The following is a 20,530-nucleotide window of genomic DNA, read 5'->3' as shown; positions in this document are numbered from 1 at the left end:
TTAGCATCAAACTGTGCTTGAAGTACCAAAATTAAAAGTACTCAGCTCCATCACATTTTATGGTTTGTCCAACCAACACTCCAAAACCCCATAATATTAAATGTATTATAAAGTAAGGCTTTGACAACATATAACATGTAAAATTGACTTAAATCATTTATATAAATAATTGATTATTTTAATTAATTTCCAACAATCAGATTAATGAATTGACTAATTACTGCAGCTCTGATTCTTATTATTCATTAGAAAATAAATACAAGGTGTGTAATCTCTTCAGCACCTAATTAAGTGATTAATAGGCCATTTCCTATTAAATAAAAAAAATCCTAATATTTCTTAATTTATTTCTACTTCATTAATTGTATTTAAAAGGAGCACTGGCAGATACAAACATCAACAAGCTGCCGTCTGAAATCCTCACAAATTAGCCAACTCACAAATTGGTTTCCTCTAAACCAGATGTTACCAGGTGTTGGGGAGGTCCCTCTCTTCACCACCGTGGTGTACTAGTTACCCTGAGGGCTGACTTGCCACAGAGTGACGGCCCTCCGCTTAGCAAAAGGCCCGAGGGGATGAGAAACACCGCCATTAGTGAGATACACCTCATAATTAAGAGTTCACACAAAATGGAAAAAGGGCACAAGTCTCTGATAATCACATTTTCCATCGTCTAAAATGCATTTTGCAGAAGGTCTGAACCATTAAACTGAAAAAGGATTAAAGCATATGCTTTTATTCCTCCGTTAATAAGAAGGAATAGACATTATCCCACATTTCGGGATGGCAAAGTGAGCTTTTTTTCACCGTATTCAATTTCATTCACACAAAATATGGCCATAAAAATTCCTCCCCGCCCCGTCCCAGGCTTGCCTCTCTGTCAAAGTGAAAGCTTCTCCGAGGTTACCACTAATTCAAACAGACATCCCTGAACCGGTTTCAGCCCGTCTGTTGTAGTTACTGTTGCTAAAACCCCAGTTTATTCCTGCCTCTGGGAGAGAAGTTCCCTTTGTGTGAATCTCGCTGCGTTCGAACACACTGTAATTTGAAGGGACCGTACGGAAACACTGGTTTGGCTGCCTGAGCATGACACAACATGTAAAAATCCATTCGCTCGGGCCAACATGTTAACCCTTTCTCTGCACCTCTGAGGCATTCACTTAACAAAAAATGTTTTATAATAGTCCTGTATTAGGGTGCCGGGTTCAATGGAAATAAATTGATTCACAATGCCAATTTTTTTTTTTACTTTTTGTAAATAAGGCAACAGAGTGCATAAAAAAAGCATCAAAATAGACTAATAGAGCTTGTTTATGAAAAACACAAGTTCCTGGGGAGGACCCCTGAACCCCCCACAACGGTCTGGGCTAAGCCATGAAATGATTAACTGGCCCCTGGCCTCCTGTCATTTTGGCCCCCAGGCAAAGCAAGTTGAGTATCCCTGGTCTGCACATCACAATAGAGTCATGCTCATTACCTCACACAACCTTTTATGTAAGGAAATCTAAACTGTAAGCACTTTTTCATTTTTTCAAAAGAGGATACTCTGTTCCAAGTAAAAGTCCTACATTTAAAATGTAACTTAAGTAAAAGTACGTACTACAAAAGTGACGTACTAAAAAAGTGACGTACAAAGTGACGTACATTTAAGCGTACATTGTAGCGTACATTGTAGCGTACATTGTAGCGTACATTGTAGCGTACAGAGTAATATTCAAAATAATGTACAAAATAACGTACAAAGTAAACAAAGTGACGTACAAAGTGACGTACAAAGTGACGTACAAAGTGACGTACAAAGTGACGTACAGAGGACGTACAAAGTGACGTACAAAGTGACGTACAAAGTGACGTACAAAGTGACGTACAGAGGACGTACAGAGGACGTACAAAGTGACGTACAAAGTGACGTACAAAGTGACGTACAAAGTGACGTACAAAGTGACGTACAAAGTGACGTACATTGTAGCGTACATTGTAGCATACATTGTAGCGTACATTGTAGCGTACATTGTAGCGTACAGAGTAATATTCAAAATAATGTACAAAATAACGTACAAAATAACGTACAAAGTAACGTACAAAGTAACGTACAAAGTAACGTAAAAAGTAACTACGAAGTAACTATGAAGTAACGTACAAAGTATCGTATGGAATCACAAAGTAACGTAGGCAGTGCTGAGGTCACAGTTGGGACAAGCAACAGCTAACAGACCTGTGTCTCCACTACAATTAAAATGGCTTTACGAATAACTTTCAGTGGCTGCAGAAACAGATATTACACCAAATCAAAACTAATTTTATAGTCAGAACAGAAAATCTAGGGGACATTGCGTCTGCAGGAAGATAAAGAAAACTGAAATCTCTTTCTTTTTGGTAAAAGCTTTGACCAAATAAAGTAGAGAAGTTATAAACACCATGAATATATATATTAGCAAAAACAAATTTTACATAGGGCTCATGATTTACTGTTTCCTACAAAGCACATGGTTGCAGAAGCAGGTGTGTGATATGCAGGAGACCCTGACCGTGGGTCTGACAGGGGGGTTAAAAGGGATTGGGAAGGAACTTCAGGTTAAAGAGGGAGCACAAGGCCGGGGCAAAGAGCTGACAGACGAGTCATCACAAACATCTCTGACCTTCATTTTGAGACGCTTCTGAGGGTTAAAATAAATGAGGCTCAAAGCCTGACTCACACTGCAGCTTTAAAAGCAACAAACAAACAAGTCTGTGTCCGTCTCTGGGTTATCGTATAACTCTGATTAGCGCAGTTTATTCTGACCCTGGATATTTAACCACAGTCAGCGCTGAGGTCAGAGGCACAGTTGATCATTAACAGGAAACTGTTGTCAGTTTGTTGTAAATTACTGAGGCGGTGAAAAACGACATGGAAATCTGAACTGTCTTCATCCTTTCACATTTCGGCTCGTGAAGGCAATTTTGCGCCTGCTTAAAGCCCAATAAATCCGCCAAGCATTAATCAGCCATCACAGTTAATGTAATAAAACACACTAACTTTATTTCTGAGCATAAACATCCTTGTCAGCGCGGTGAAAGACGTCGGAGGGATGAGAAACTCCGTCTCCGTCTCCCTGCATCGGCTTTATAGGGTAAACATTTTCCACCTTGTTAAATGTACCACCTTTCACTGCCGTTGTTCACCATTTATCACGCAGCATGTTCTCCACTAAAGACCTGTTGGGCCCCGGTGCGAGGAGCCTTTTTATAAGACGGGAGGAATGCAAGAGTCAGTTCTATAAACACTGGTGTTGCTAACAAGTCTGGGCATTTTCAGGGGCACTTTGAAACCCAAACGCCACACAGACGGATGACAAACAGCACGTACCGTCTGGATGAAGACAGCAGCGGCGGAAGAATTATTCAGATCCTTTACTTAAGGATAAGTACTAATACCACACTGTGAAAATAATCCACTATAAAGTAAAAGTCCTGCATTCAAAACCTTACTAAAGTAAAAGTATTATCAGCTTACTTAAAGTATCAAAAGTAAAAGCATTCATTGTGAAGTAAAATGTTCCTTGTCAGTGTTTCACTTTTATATTTGATGTTTCTGGATTAATATTACTGCTGCATTAATGTGTATGTTGCATTTTACTGCTGTAGAGGTTTAAAGGGGACACATCACGCTCATTTCTAGGTTCATAGTTGTATTTTGGGTTTCTACTAGAACATGTTTACATTCTTTAATGTTCAAAAATCACATTATTTTTCTCATCCTGTTTGTCTGAAAATACCTGTATTCACCCTCTGTCTGAAACGCTCCGTTTTAGCGCCTGTCTCTTTAAGACCCCCCTCCTGAAAAAGCCCAGTCTGCTCTGATTGGCTCGCGAGAAAAAAATATGTTGCACCTTTGCAAAGTTAGTTGTCAAGCTGTGGGCGGTATATCAAAAAGTATAGAAGCATAGAATTGTTTTTTTTTTTTAACAACAGCCGCTGCCGCTATTTTGGACTGAAAACGCTTATTATATATTATATAGAAATAGCACTTTTTTCGGCGGACGTTTTACTGGCGTCTGGCTGTCGCTTTCAGTCCAAAATGGCAGAAGCGTAGCTCTGCTGCTGGGCGCTGATGTTGCAATGGAACGACCAATTGGTTTTCACTTCTTGGCAATATACTGAACGTTCTTTGGGTATATTCTAATGAGTCTGCATGTGACATAGGAAGGGGAGCCAGATCTGAATGGCTTGTTGAATCCCATGTTTTCTGCTCCAGGCAGCCAGAGGAGGAATTTCCCCAGCGGCCACGGCGGCCCTGGCCGTCGAGGCCCTCTACTGTCTGGCCTTGATGCCCTTCTGAAAATCGTATGCCTTGCGGTCACGGTGGCCTTGACGCACCGCCCACACTGCCCCAGCTGATTTCGCTGTTTTCTCCTCCGCCTCTTTCCTGTCATGGTTTTTAGACACCAGTGTCTTTTGTTGAGAATTCTTACTGGGCAACATCAAGTGAAACACAGCGCATATAATCAGTGGTGGGTTTGATTTCGAGGCCTGGTATGAACCGCTGGAATACTGGGCTATTTACGTATGATCATAGTTTGACACCTAAACACAGCCTTTCATAACTGGACTTTTAATGGTCTGTATGTTACAGTACAACAAAGTAGGACATAACAATATTACATTATTTGTTATTATTTTGTGAAATAATATATAATATAATGATAATATGTATTTATTTCACTGAGAGTTATATTATGTATTAAAAATAAAATCATCCTTGGCCCTTAAGTTAAACTCATTATTTTTATGTTTTATTTGATGGCTTTGCTTCGGCCTAAAAAGTCAGAAAAAACGCCTTTTTTGCAGCTTTGTGACGATGCGTTTTCAGCTGATCCAAGAAGCTTTTTAAATAGCTTATTAAGCTGAAGAAGTAGGAGAATTTTCTCAACCCATACAGAAGGCTTCATCCTTTGATTTATCACAAACATGCAAAATCAACACATCTGGAGATACATGGGTTTCACTGGACAGGAAGGGGATGAAAAACTGTAATCTGGAAAGTAACTAAAGCTGTTAAATAAGTGTAGTGGAGTAAAAAGTACAATATTTGTCTCTGAGATGTAGTGGAGTAAAAGGATAAAATGGAAAGTAAAGTATCAAAGTACCTCAAATTTGTACTTAATTACATTTCACCACTTGAAGACACAAACAGCAGAAGAAGAAAGAAAAACCGACCACAGACACTAACTGTATAGAGAGAGAGAGAGAGAGAGAGAGAGAGAGAGAGAGAGAGAGAGAGAGAGAGAGAGAGAGAGAGAGAGAGAGAGAGAGAAAGCAGCAGAAAGGTTAATGAACTGCACTCATTTCCAAAGCGGTGGGTTTTAACTTCGGGTCACATTTTTCCGTTGCGACTAACCAACTAGGCCACACATCCTCCAGCACGCTGCACAGCACAGACTGCATTTGAATTTAAAGCAACTCATGGGAATTTGTCAACATAGTTCCAGGTGCGCACCACAACAAGTAACAATTATTTGATGCATTTAAAGCTGGAGTTGGTATGATTTAAAAAAGTTATTTATATAAAACGGTCACTATATCCTGACAGTAGTGCATCAGACAGGTAATCCTCTGTGTCCTCCGGTGCCCCTAACGGCATCTGCAAGATTTCCCAGACCGGAGGAAAAAACAACCAATCGGAGCCGAGTTGGAGCCTTGCCGTCTCTGAGCAGCTGTCAATCACTCGTAAACTGTCAAACTAGGCAGCGCTGATCAAATATGAATTAATATTCTGTTACTGTAATGCCTATTTCTCTCCTCAAATGTTTCCAGAATCATCTTGTAGTATACTGTTTAGCTGTAAAATGAGAACGCTTGTGACCCTGCAGCCATGTTGAGATCAGTTGAGGAAATACCAAGCACCGCCCACCAGCCGGAGCAAACTCTCTTACTTCTAATAAATAGGGCTGTCAATCGATTATAATATTTAATCGCGATCGGCAACAACAGCTGTCAGTGTGTCAGTGTGCTGACTTGACTATGACTTGCCCCAAACTGCATGTGATTATCATAAAGTGGTCATGTCTGTAAAGGGGAGACTCGTGGGTACCCATAGAACCCATTTACATTCACATATCTGGAGGTCAGAGGTCAAGGGACCCCTTTGAAAATGGCCATGCCAGTTTTTCCTCGCCAAAATATAGCGCAAGTTTAGAGCGTTATCTAGCCTCCTTTGCAACAAGCTAGTATGACATAGTTGGTATCAATGGATTCTTTAGGTTTTCTAGTTTCATATGATACCAGTATCTTCACTCTAGCTTTAAAAATGAACAACCTCCGATCGATTGCAATAATGTATTACTCTATGTTAATCTATTAATCTAGCTTTAAAAACTGAGCCCGCTACAACCTAAAAATTGCAAGTAGCTGTTAATGCATTAAAGAAATTAGTGGCGTTAAAACAAATTTGCGTTAACGCGTTATTATTGCGTTAACTTTGACAGCCGTTTATACTAAACGTCACATTTTATAAACTCTTTGCATGTTTTGTTTGTAAAAATCTTAATTTGTAAAGTAGTCAAAGCTGTCAGATAAATGTAGTAAAAAGTAAAAAGTACAATATTTCCCTCTGAGTAAAAGTAGAAAGCTGAATGAGAAATAAATACTCAAGTACAAAGAAGTTGCACTACAGATAGTACAGTACAGATTCACTCACTGAGAAACACTGATACAGAAAATCCAGTAGTCGGAGGAACTACACTGTTCAGTCTGAATAAACTATCTTTCTGTTGGTTTTCTACTCTACACATTTAGAAACCCTAATATTTCATTACTTTACAGTTTGCCTGGCAGCAGCGAGTATTATGTGTACTTCTGCTGCCGTCCACAGAGAGAGTCTGTCTGAAGGGGAAACCACTGTGTATCCCTGCTTAGAGACCAGCTGTTTGAGCAAAGTAAACAAAGACTGTGAGGAGGGGGACAGGAGTTCCTAACTTCCTGCATTGTTGCCCACAAACTGCGTCATAGGACACACAAACACAGGAGCAGCATGAACTATATACTGACGAGCCTCAGGCAGGTTGGAAGTCAGAGCGTTAAATGTTCATAAAAGATTCAGATTTGAGTGAGTGAAACTTTCATTCATGCATTTTCACCTTTATTTTGTTAAGCTGTCAAGCTTTGTGAATGAATCTCGCAAATGTCCCTGGAGAGTAAATGAGTCATTGAGCGGCTTGTGAGTGGGTTTTTCTTTTCTTTACATCTCAGAGAAGGAAAAAAAAAAGGGATCAGAAAATAAAGCTAAAACAGAGGACGATTCCTTTTGTTTCTCGGTTTACAGTGTGCCGTGGTTTATCATGATTCAGATAGAAATACAGCCAGGAACGCTCTCCCAAAGTAGCCCAGAGATTCATCAAAACAGACTCGATGTTCCTTTGTCTCTGTCGTTTCTATTGATCTGTTCATTTCTGCATTTAAACACAAAGTCACCCGTTTAGGTACACAGGAGGTATTTTTTATAGGGCAGGTGAAAATAGGGCTGTGTATTGGCAAGATGATACGCGATATGATACATATCACGATACAGATGTGATACTTTAATATATTGTGATTGTGTGTTGTACCAATGGATTCCCTAGGTTTTCTAGTTTCATATGATGCTTTAATATAGCTTTAAAACTGAGCCCGCTACAACTTACGAAAAACAGAATAGCGGCCGGGTCCGCCGACGGGCCGTCTGATTTGGAGAATCGATACAGTATCGCAAAACACAATATCTTGATACTCATGTGTATGTTTCCCCTTTCCTCTTCCTCTTATGCATCGACTGGATCAAGAAACAAACAACCAACAATACAAAGACTGGCATCCAGTGGAGTCTGACAGAATATCTAGAGGACCTTGACTTCGCTGATGACATCGCTCTGCTCTCACATACCCACCAACAAATGCAAAACAAGTCCCAGCTGCTAGAAGCAACTGAGCTAAGCTTGGACTCAAAATAAATGGACCAAAAACAAAAATCAAGCGGATCAACAAACAAAAGCATGAATCCTATAACAGTCGGGGACCAGCCACTGGAAGAGGTCGACAAATTCACATATGTATGAAGTGTTATAGCTGTGGATGGTGGAATAGAGGAGGACATAAAATCAAGAATCGGAAAAGCAAGAACTCAGCATTCAACATACTGAACAAAATCTGGAAATCCAAAAACATTTCACTGAAGACCAAGCTCAAAATCTTCAACTCCAACGTTAAAACAGTACTGCTGAATGGATCAGAAACCTGGAAGACCACCACTAACATCATCAACAAGCTGCAGACATTCACTAATCACTGTCTAAGATGCAACCCTAGGATCTACTGGCCAAACACCATCAGCAACATCAACCTGTGGGAACACACCAAACAAGAGACAGTAGAAGTACAGCTAAAAAGGAGAGAGTGGAGCTGGATTGGACACACTCTAAGAGGCAAAACGGCAATAACCAAGCAGGCACTGACGTGGAACCCACAAGGCAAACGGGGGAAGACCCAGAAACACCTGGAGAAGGAGCACGGAACAAGAGTTCAAAAAGAAGGGACTGACGTGGAAACAGCTGGAGAAGATGGCCCAAGTCAAACAAGGGTGGAAACTATTCATCAATGGAATACAAAGGTTAAAAATAAATGAATGACTCATGTGTATCAATATTTTCTTAAACCAACCCGATCACACAGGAGGGTGTATAAATGACACGATGATAAAAGGACATTCCACGTGTCATGAGGACGCATTTTAGGCTTTTAGCGTGTCATTTGTACGCCACTTTTCGCCGGTCATTTGTGCGCCACGCAACAAAACTACGGAAACGTCCGCAGTTAGGTGTAGGCAACAAAATCACTTAGTTAGGTTGAGGAAAAATGCCATTGTTGGGCTTAAAATAACTACGTAAACTATGTAAAATACATACAGAAACAATGTAACACGTCACAAACGTTACTAACATAACTTACAGAAGAAAACATCTGTCTCCTGGTTGAAAGTCCTGTGTTTGTTGGACTCATCCACCTCCCCTCCCACCCTCACATGCATTTACATTGCAATCAGCAGAGTCATACTGTGATGACAGCATCGAATCATTTTAGCTTTCTACAAAATTTCTGTTATCAAAATGAATAATTCCAGGCACGTTATATAAACAACATAAAAACGATTAGTTCCTAAAATATGATTTAACTCAGTATGAAACTGCTGTAGAGGTGTTTTAAATATCCGTTCCCTTTATATAATATATAACCTGGCCTGAAAGTTAAAAAGTAATACAAGTTTTATTACTTATTGATTAACAGCACTCTCCCACAATGCCAACAGAAACCCATCATTATAAGCTTCTTACAGTAAAGGTGTAAAGCAGGGCTGGATAGTATTAGATTAGAACTACTGATAAGAGTATTTACGTTTTGAATTCAATAAAGTTCACCCTGGCTTTTTTTTAAATTATGGTTTAAAATATTATAAAATATTATATAATATAAAATTGCATTCAAGAAGTCATATCACTCTAAACTGAAGTGAAGATAATATCTTATCTCATGAAGTTGAGTCTAGAGCTCAGACTGCAGCGTCACCGACTGCATGCTTGTACTCGTACAACCAGCAAGAACGCCGTGCCGCCTTAAATTCACCTGATAGATGTCAGTGAGTGCAGCCGTTTCGGGACGGTGTCAATAAAACAATTCATTCTTTGTGTCCCCCTCCAGACAGGACAACGTGTGTCAAGTCCGATTTCAGAAGACTGAGAGGAAAAATGTTAATGTGGTTTCTTTTATACCAGAGTCAGACTGCTGCCAAGCCTCCGAGGCAGGAACGACCCGAGAAGAGCCGAGGCTTCCCGTCATCCAGCCAAAACTCTGAATACTGAAGTAAATACCACATTTAGCTGCGTCGCTGCTGAGATTAATTACTGCTTTGTTATGAAGCAAAGAAAATACTGTGTTAAAGGCTCATTTGGCGAAAAGCACAGAGTGTTTTAAAGCTAGCCTGAAGCATTAAACGTCATTAGCCTATGTGATGGCTTTAGGGCAGCGTGAGGAGAGTTCCCAGGAAACAACATTCTCCGCAGCAGAGGTTAAGCATGTGATAGCATGCCATGCAATTATCGTTTCCTGTCTGATGAAGGAAAAGCCTTGAGTGCATGCCCGGGAGGAGAGGTGATCAACTGGGTCAGAAGGCAAAACAAGAAGCTAAACTAATGTCTCAACAAGTTATCAGATGATCAGGAAGTGAGCTTGGTACTCCCCACAACACGTCGAGTGATTTCACTAGAACTGGAGACGGTGAGTTACATCAAGTTCAAGTTAACACCTCTAAGACGCTGTGCAGGATGTAGATGAGAGACTGTTGCTGCTCATACGGCCTTTAAATTTAGTTCTTCACCCGATTTAAAATACTGTACGGTCTTAAATTATAGAGATAAAATCCTAATAAGACAAAAGGGAGAGATTCACCAGCATTTTTTAATTACAATTACGGCAGAGGGGTGGCCACAAAGGGACACAAAATGATCACAAAGAGACGCAAAACAACCACAAAGAGACCCAAAACAAGCACAACAAGATGAAAAACTGCCAAAAAACACCCAAAATGACTACAAAAGAGACACAACAAGATGCAAAACGACCACAAAGAGACACAACGCTAGGGGTGTAAGAAAATATCAATAAACGTGAGAATTGCAATATTATGTTTTGTAATACTATACTGATTCTCAAAAACACTGCATCTATTTCTAATTAATAGTTTACATGCAGACATTCGTAGCAAACGGTGGCTCAGATTGCACAAAAAGTATTACTATGATGTTGGATGTTACAGGGACTGTGATACATGCAAATGCAAATCCAACTGTTCTGATTGCTTTTTTTACACTCAGATTTTACGTACAGTATATGGTGGTATGTTCTCTATACAATGACAGTTTTCCTAAAATTGGATTTACATTTTTTTTTTAAATCACAATGTATTGAAAATATATTGAATCGTAACCCCGGCATCATGATACATATTATATCACCAGATTCTTGCTAATAAACAGCCCCAGAAAACAACCACAAAGGAACACAAAACAAGCACGAGATATAAAACGAAAAGAAAAGAAAAGAAAGAAAAGCAAAAAAACGAAAAAAACGAAACGAAAAAAATACTACAAAATGATGCAAAACAACTACAAAGAGACACAAAACAACCACAAAGAGATGCAAAACGACTACGAAGAGACGTGAAACAAGCACAAGATATACGTAAAACAACCACAGAGACAAAAAAATTACTACAAAATGATGCAAAACAACTACAAAGAGACACAAAACAACCACAAAGAGACACAAAACAACCACAAAGAGATGCTAAACGGCTACAAAGAGACACAAAACAACCACAAAGAGACACAAAACAACCACAAAGAGATGCTAAACGACTACAAAGAGACACAAAACAACCACAAAGAGATGCTAAACGACTACAAAGAGACACAAAACAACCACAAAGAGATGCTAAACGACCACAAAGAGACACAAAACAACCACAAAGAGATGCCAAACGACTACAAAGAGACACAAAACAACCACAGAGAAACAAAACAATTACAAAATTATGCAAAAAAAAAATCACAAAGAGACACAAAACAACCACAAAGAGATGCTAAACGACCACAAAGAGACACAAAACAACCACAAAGAGATGCTAAACGACTACAAAGAGACACATGATATAAAACAACCACAGAGACACAAAACAACTAAAAAATGATGCAAACAACAACAAATAGACACAAAACAACAACAAAGCGAAGCCAAACGACTACATAGAGACACTGAAAACAACCACAAAGAGACGCAGTTGATTTGTGTCTCTCTGTATCTGTTGTCTTCCTCTTCTGTAGGAGGCGTGGGGGGCCTTCTACAGTCTCTGCCCAGGGGCCTGTTATCTCATAATCTGTCCACGGCAGTAGACTACTTGGATTTACAAATTGCAGCTAATATTTATTTTATTTCATATTAGAATAATAGAAGTTATTTATTTGGCATTGATTTATTACACTGAATAACTCTTAATGTACAGCTCATTATTGCTGAACATTTAAAATTCAAGCCTCAACACACTTTAAACTCATTTTACAAATGTGTCTCTAAACCTGCCCCCGAATTAAAGATCTTCAACCCCAACAGAATTACTGTCAATTACAGTCTTTTCACGTCCAGATCTTTTACCCTCAAGTACAAAAATCCCACAACACTGCAGCAGCTGCAGCTCTATTGTCTGCACCGCGAGAAACCAGGGAACAGTCACCATTAAAAATAGAATCAAGTATCATTTGGCCGCCCGTTTCCATCGTCCTCTGTCGGGCGATGGGAATGTACCATTCTAAAACTTAATTATTTATGTTGTTTGGCCAATGAAAAGAAAAGCACAGGAAGTGTTTCTATGATAAATAAACAGAGGGACTCGCTGGCTGCTCACAGACATGAGGAAATCTGTCGTGTGGATCTGCTGCTGGGGAATGGCAGTGATGCACATTTTCACACCCAGCATGTAACGCTGCAAATTCCTAGATCTGTGAACTGCAAACGTCTGTCGACACGGAAATCTGTCAATTCACAACATAACACGAAATCCTTCAAGCCAATTGGTGCTCTGTGTTAGCATGGGAAGATGCTGTAGCTTCACTATGTCAGCCCTGTTATCTGCAATATGGACTTTTATTGCATTTTGTTTTTATGTTTCTGTTAAGTGGTTTTCTGCTGCACAGGGATCTGTCTCATCTCAAAACTGTCCCATTTTCTCACTCGTGTTGACACATTCATTCACACCAAATACTGCTTGAATAAATACGTCTTCATTTAACACGTTGGTCACATCAGATACGAGACAATCTGATCGCCACTGAGGGAGATCAAAAGCAAACAATAGGGGAACAGACTCTGCTGCTTGTCAATACGCATGTTTACAAAGACAAATAAAGCCAGAATGGTCCGTTTACATCAAACGCCTCGAGAGAGGAAAGCAGAGACGATGGAGTAGACGTGTCATATTGTTCATTTCTTATAACAACACGTAAGGTGAAGATTAAAATTTGTCATATTATGATTTGTTGTGATGTGCTGATTTATTTATTCATGTCGTACCTGGATTAGAGCCACCCAACAAAATGAGCTAGCCAAATTCCTTTTGTTTGTGCAACATATGCGTGTATGAAATTATAATATTGAGCCACGGTTGGCTTCCAAACTAGTTGTGATTTCACAAAAATCCTCTCATACACTCACGTCCACTCAGATTTAAGTTAAAGAAACTTCCTCCCTTCAGTAGATGAGTGTGAAAACAGCCTTCTAGTGTCAACCCATCATTCTGCACAGTGAAGGTCAAACATCAAAGTGAAGTAACAACGAGGAAAGCACGTTTTCAAGTGGAGAAAAAGTAGCTCCACAAAGTCTCTGCTGGATGATGTCGTCATTTAATGATCCTCTTCTTCTTTAACTATTAATCAGGGAAACAATTCAGACCGAACCACTTCTACACACTTAATCAAAACGAAAAGAATTGGGAGGAAATGGTGCAATCAGGCGACGCTGGTAGACTCCAACAAAGGGAGCAACTTCAGTGGTGTAAAACACTGTCAAAGGTCAGATCTACACGAGGCATAGTGACATGTAGACAGAACTCTGATCCCAAGCACAAGCAACTGGTTGAGTACAAGAAAGCCAAAGATCACATGATCATGGCTGTCCTGCAGAAAACCATGCATCTCCAAAAGAAGAACAGCCCTGTTGTCAGCTTAGTGACAAAGCATTCTTTTAGATAATCTATTGGATTGTTCATTTGTTTTGTTGAAGGGGAGGTTAAGAATGAGGATTTTTCTATTAATCCATAAAAAGACAGTTCATGTGAAAAGTTAAAAAACGAATTTGGAGATGCATCACTGGACAGCATGATATGCATGCTTGCCAACCCTCCCGATTATCCCGGGAGACTCCCGTTTTTCATTGCCCTCTCTCGGTTTCCTCCCGGGGTCACAATCCTCCCGTTTTTTTCCCAATTTATGACAAATGTTCGCACCTCTTTTTCCGTTTCTGGCACTGTATGGCGCGTATAAGCCCTACTGTATCCACCTGGAACGCCAATAGAGCTACAACAACTATTGTTTCCCGGTGGAAGAGATGCTCGCAACGCAGCACGGTTTGAAATGCAGTCGCCGTGCCTCACAGCGTGCAAGCACCCGAAGTTTGGCTTTGCTCGATGCAGCAAAAAGCCCTCGTGGTGAATAACTAGAAATAACGGGATTCAGACGGCAGTGGTGCCGTTGTTGCATTGTGTCTGAAAGTGAGTGAGAGACGGAGAGAGAAATGGAGAATGCTAAGAGAAAGAAATCCTCAAGTAGGGGCAAAAAAATGAATGAATGAATAAAAACTGATGAATATTAGCCAAGTTTACGCCAGAGATTCACACAAATTCACCCCGGAGGAGTGCATCTTATTCAGTTTTCTTTCCTGAGAATTAAAAGTAAAATGAAAAGTAGGCCTATTCAACAAAAAAATACTTTTGCAGTGTACTTAATCTTTTGCTATTTTCATTCTTTAAAAGTCACCAGAATGCAGGAAACAAAGTCTGTGAAACTCAAACCCCCCGCTGGTTTGGAAATCCTCCCTATTTCTGACGTCTCATGGTTGGCAAGTACGATGATGTGAGATCTAAAAACAGACAAACTACACTGGCAGGGCCAAACAACGCCATACCAATGTTGGCCAAAAGTCAATGAAGTATTTCTCAGTATTTTATCACATTTGCCACGAATAGATCCGGCAATAGCATGGCGTCATTACAAGGCAACATCACCCACCACTATGACAGAGACAGGAGGCCGCCTGCTCTTACCAAGTAGTCCCTTCCTCAAGTCTTTCTGTAGTCGTATTTCAGGACACGTAGGAAGGATATAATCACACTATTTCCAGCCAAACATCTCAGACCAACAATATGAAGCGGTCCAACTACTTTGTGGTGAGAAGAGACAACTGTAGCAGCTCCTCTTTAGGCCTTTAAATATGCAAATCAACAAATCCACCAGCTGACAGGAAACGCAAAACCGCAGCAGCGTGAACTCACCTTTTAAGTTTTTCGGGTGGTTCTGTTTGGTGCGCGGCATCTTTTCCGCCCTCTCAGTTCACAGGTGCATCTTGGGGAAACTCTGACGTTGGGCCTTGAGAAGAGCTGACTCCTGAGCCGCAGTCTGGGTACATCTACAGAAAACACACACATAACAGTATATAGAGTGTCAGAATCAGCTAAACATGAACTCCCACAGATCAATAAAGGCACTTTGCTGGCCCTGCAGTGTGTAGACTAGAGTCCTCTGCTCTCACTCGCCAGCTGTCTGGGAGTCCAGGACAGTCGCCGCTGATTGAGTTTATTCCTCAAACAGGTGCCCCAAACAAGGCTGGACTTTTCATTTGGGCCCTCTCCTCTCCGAGCTGCTGCTGTGTAATAATGTGCAGTGCGGCTCAGGCTACTGTCAGTGGGAGGAGGAGGTGTGAATATGTTCCCCCCCACCTCCCCGTATCAATATAACCTCTGCAGCAGCAGCTGCTATCTGTCGCTCTGATCTCAAACAAAAAGACAGAGAGGTGGAGGATCGGCTGTTGTTTATGGGGAAACGTCTGATTGACGTGTCAGCGGCTGATCTTCGCTTTGACGAATGTCAGCGTGGATGACGAATGATGCAAACAATAAGGTCCTGTGTGCGCCGGTGATGAACGCTCCGGGGCAGCTGGGCGGCCACACAGAGGTTACTATCTGAGAGATCTCCCCCACGTTAGAGTTAGATCACTGCAGAGAGTCAGATCATCACAGGGGAATTGTTTCCACTCTGATGCCCTTGTTACAAAACGAAAGATCAGACGCTTAATATAGGTTTCATGCAAATTGTGGAGTTAAAGCGGCAGTAGGCAGAATGTTTCTGGCATCATTGGGCAGAAACTCCATAACAACCTTTCAGCATATTGCAATTCAAGACTTCTGCACCTCCTCATGGCTCTGTTTTCAGGCTTTACAAATTCTAGCCAGCCACGGGAGACTCTGACCAATCACAGGTAATTTCAGAGAGAGAGCGTTCCTATTGGCTGTTCATTCAACGGAGGCAGCTGTCAATCACTCACAAACTCAGATCAAGCCGTCAAACTAGGCAGCGCTGATCAAATATGAATCAATATTCTGTTACTGTAATGCCTATTTATCTCCTCAGATGTTTTCAGAAACATCTTGTAGTGTACAGTTGAGCTGTAAAATGAGAACGCTTGCTCCGGCTGGTGGGCGGTGCTTGGTATTTCCTCAACTGATCTCAACATGGCTGCCAGGTCACAAACCTTTTCATTTTACAGCTCAACAGTTTCTGATTCAATTCAAAAACTGATTCATATTTGATCAGCGCTGCCTAGTTTAACCGTTTGATTGGAGTTCGCGAGTGATTGACAGCTGCTCAGAGACGGCAAGGCTCTGATTGGTTGTTTTCAACACACGTTTTTGACACAGATTTTTTTTTTCAGATTACCTGTCTAATGCACTACTGTCAGGATACAGTGACTATTTTATAAAAATAGTTTTGTTTTTTTAAATCAGATTTGCTACCCACTGCTGCTTTATATTATATTATATTATAGGTTTCATGCAAATTCTGTGAGGCAAAAAAGGAGGGTGTTGGGAGTTAAATGCTTTTCAAAACCAACTTAAAACGTCTCCTGAAAGCTGCCCAGCTCTGTACTCACTGATCTTTATTCCAATGGTCTTCATGACTTGCTTTTACTTGACAAGCATACTTTGTGATGTGCTATTGTGTGTAGCTGTGTATTGTATGTTCTTTCTTGTATATGACTGTAGTATGTTTCTTTGTTTTGACCTGCACAAGGGACTACAGATGTGAATCTACTTAAAGCTATAATCTGGTACGGTGCATCAAATGGTGATATTTATGTTTTAAAGGGACTGTTTGTAACTTTTTAAGCGTATAAATGTACCGGGTCGGGACACATGCGCGCTCGCATATGCGCGCTCGCGTGTGGTTGAAGTCTCTGCTCCTCTGCCTGCTTGCCTTCACTCAGACAGCGCGTGCGTTCTCGCGTACTCGCTCCACCTCTAGACGTGAACGGGCGCTCACTCCACACTGCAGAAGAGTTAGTTTAGCTCTGAGAATATCTAGTGAATGTTCAGTGGACGTTTGTGCAGAAATAAATGCTGCAGCTCCTCCAGACCAACAGAGGTTTCCCGTGTCTTGTGAAGTGACGGAGCTCCGCAGCCAGAAACATTATCGTGTCTGACCGGGTGCCGGTGTCTCCCTGCTCACTCCGGCCACGGTCGGACACGATAACGCTACTGGCTGCGCAGCCCTGCTGCTTCAGAGCCCCGGCACCGACACTAGAATCAGCATTGATTCATGGAGAGACCTTCGTCTGGTCAGCTTACATTACTGCCAAGCAGCTGAAATATAGAGTGATATTGTGGTTTTAGCTGACGTGTGTCGCCTCACTGTTTTGAGCGATGCTCGTTCATGTCTATTTAGCGCGAACCCGACGCTGACTTTCCACAGGTGTAGCTGTTAACAAGCATTTCTGAAAGTGACAAATAGTCCCTTTAAACTGTACATGGTCCCTTTTAAATAAAATTATAAAATAAATAAATAACCAAGATGAGAGCTATAAAAGCTTTTGTGATGTGCATAAACAACCGCAGGAGAAAAAGCTCACCTCTGCAGAGATAGACAAAAAAACATGAATAAATATTAAAATTAAGATATATTATTTTTTAAAAAGCTTTCTTTCCCTTGCATCACCTCCAACATCACCATCACCATCACCCCAAAACACCTCTTTACCTCCATGCATGTTGCAGAGAGCAGCAGGAATCAGCCTTTTGTTTCCATCCCCATCTCCACCAATGTTACATAACACTTACTACAACTGGATGATGATTTTGCTCCATACAGTCAGTCAGTACATGTGGCGCTAGAGCAATGACGTCATCTCACGGTGGATTTCGGGTATAGAGAGAGAGAGTCGTGCACGCGTCTGTGTGTGCGTGTATGTGTGTGTGTGCTGCAGCAGGTCGCATAAAAACATCCGATAGGAACACGATGAAGAGCGTCTCACCTGTGATGCACAATGTTGCTTCAGCTCAGGATCGACGGCGCGGTGATGATGATGAGGAGGAGGAGGAGAGAGACGCGCACATTTCTCCTCTGGCGCGTCTGTCTGTCAGTCCGTCTGCGCGTGTATGCATGTGCGCGTGCCCGTGTGTGTGTGTGTGTGCAGCAGATATTTGAGGAAACACCCTGATACTGACACGAGGAGAGAGAGAGAGAGAGAGAGAGAGAGAGAGAGAGAGAGAGAGAGAGAGAAAACAAAACAGAAGCGGTGATTCAGCCGCTGTAACGCGATGTTCCTATAACAGAGAGAGAGAGAGGCGGGCTGGAATGCAGCAGCAGGTGACTAATGATGAATCCTGCTCACACCTGAGGAGGAGCTGGCATTATGTAAAAAAATTAAAATATGCACGCATGTAGTCACGAATTGACGATGTCTGAGTGTGTGTGATATTAAAATATGAGAAAATATAAATAGAGTGATGCAGCACTGTTTTTTTTCTTTGTGCAAGGACAGATTGCTCCTGGTTTTATTTGGTGCAATCATGACAAAATACAGGAATATTTTGGGATTTAACTGCAAATATGAGATAATATAAACAGAGTGACACTGCATGGATTTTTTTTGTTTTTTGTTTTGCAAGGAATAGAGCTCCTGGTATATTTGGTGCAATCATGACAGAACTATTTGGGGTTTAACTGCATGCAATGAAGTCAGCAAAAACAATGCAATGTGGGAAATAGCGTATATTTTGTTGCCTGTGATATAATTAAAATATGAGAGAATATAAATATAGTGATGCACTGATTTTTTTTTCTGCAATCATGACAAAATACAGAAATATTTGGGGGTTTAACTACAAATATGAGATAATATAAATAGAGTGATGCTGCATGGATTTTTTTGTTTTTGTTGTTTTGCAAGAAGAGAGAGCTCCTGGTTTATTTGGTGCAATCATGACAAAATACAGAAATATTTGGGGATTTAACTGCATGCAATGAAGTCAGCAAAAACAATGCAATGCGGGAAATAGCGTATATTTTGTTGCCTGTGATATAATTAAAATATAAATATAGTGATGCACTGTTTATTTATTTTTTTCTGCAAGGAGAGAGCTTCTGGTTTATTTGGTGCAATCATGACAGAAATATTTGGGGATTTAACTGCATGCAATGAAATCAGCAAAAACAAATGCAATGTAATATTTTGGGTATATTTTGTTGCCTGTGATATAATTAAAATATGAGAGAATATAAATAAAGTGATGCTGCACTGATTTTTTTGTTTTGCAAGGAGAGAGAGCTTCTGGTTTATTTGGTGCAATCATGACAAAATACAGAAATATTTTGGGATTTAACTGCATGCAATGAAGTCAGCAATGCAATGTGTGGGAAATAGCGTATATTGTGTTGCCTGTTGCAACACGTGAACGCCCTGTAAAGAGAGGGAGGAGCCAGGGAAAACCCCTCACTGGCTCTCTCTGCTCTCTGCAACAGCCAGCAGCAGCAGCAGCAGCAGCTCGAATGGGACATTTCCTCCTCCTCCTCCTCCTCCTTCTTCTTCTTCTTATCCAACACACAAAATAAAAACCTTCCGCGTCCACACATGCACATTTATCACAACATTATCAATGACAGAAATAAGCTTACCTATGGTGCAAAAATACTATATAGCAACAAAGAGAAGAAGAGTGCTGCGTAGAGCTGGAGTTGTCTCCTCAGAGCTGCACGGTTTGCTGCAGAAGTCCCACAACAACACTGCGCCAAACACACCTGCTCCTCCACCTGAACAAACTAGACCTAACAGAGCGTTTAAAGTTCACAGCAGGCTCAAACCGGACGAGACACGATAAAAGCATGTCCGACTCTCTCTCTCTCTCTCTCTGTCTCTCTCTCTCTCTGCAGCCACCGACAGCACCGACCTATATATCACACTGACACACAGATAGAGCTCCAAAACACACAGATAAATAACATATTAGTACTCACAGGTGCAGGGTTGTAACACACCTTTCAGTGTGAGGAGGAGGGGGGTGTATAGCTCTGTGTTTTCTCCCTTCACCTTCTCTCTCACTTTCTATTGCAGGAAACAGACAGGCCCTCTGACGTCACCGGGGGTCCCGTCTCCGCCTCCCAGCCACGGGGAGGGGGTCCTCTCCAGGCAGCAGGGGGCTCCCGACGGACGCAGTCACCAACGCAAGGACCGCGATGACAGCCAAGATTTCACCCAGGGGTCAGCAACCTGCATCTCCGGAGCCACATGCGGCTCTTTAGATAGATAGTTAAATAGATAGTTAGATAGATAGATAGATAGATAGATAGATAGATAGTAACTTTATTGATTCCGAGGGTAATTCAAATTTCCAGCATCACAGTTCCATAGTACAAAACATGTTAGTAAA

The 20,530-nt window shown here is 41.1% G+C and overlaps 1 protein-coding gene across 3 annotated transcripts in view; it reads right to left on the bottom strand.

Annotated features, from left to right (window-relative positions):
- The window catches only part of hivep1 (HIVEP zinc finger 1), a 72,793-nt gene extending 52,560 nt beyond the window's left edge, over positions 1–20,233 (bottom strand). Inside the window, exons 1-3 of one of the 3 annotated variants that reach the window (XM_074613508.1) lie at positions 20,118–20,186; positions 18,136–18,323; positions 15,104–15,237 (exon numbers count right to left, since the gene is read on the bottom strand). In XM_074613508.1, the coding sequence (XP_074469609.1) occupies positions 15,104–15,143 (40 nt within the window). In that variant the 5' untranslated portion in view covers positions 15,144–15,237; positions 18,136–18,323; positions 20,118–20,186. Of the gene's footprint in view, positions 1–15,103; positions 15,238–17,941; positions 18,088–18,135; positions 18,324–20,117 lie in introns of those variants that run through there. The other 2 variants (XM_074613507.1, XM_074613510.1) reach the window with 2 other exon arrangements.
- Positions 20,234–20,530: the final 297 nt, after the last annotated feature.

This window comes from Sebastes fasciatus, chromosome 17, assembly GCF_043250625.1.
Source record: "Sebastes fasciatus isolate fSebFas1 chromosome 17, fSebFas1.pri, whole genome shotgun sequence".
Taxonomy (NCBI): domain Eukaryota; kingdom Metazoa; phylum Chordata; class Actinopteri; order Perciformes; family Sebastidae; genus Sebastes; species Sebastes fasciatus.
The sequence above is the reverse complement of the archived record's forward strand: the minus strand, read 5'-3'. Positions and strand labels throughout refer to the sequence as shown.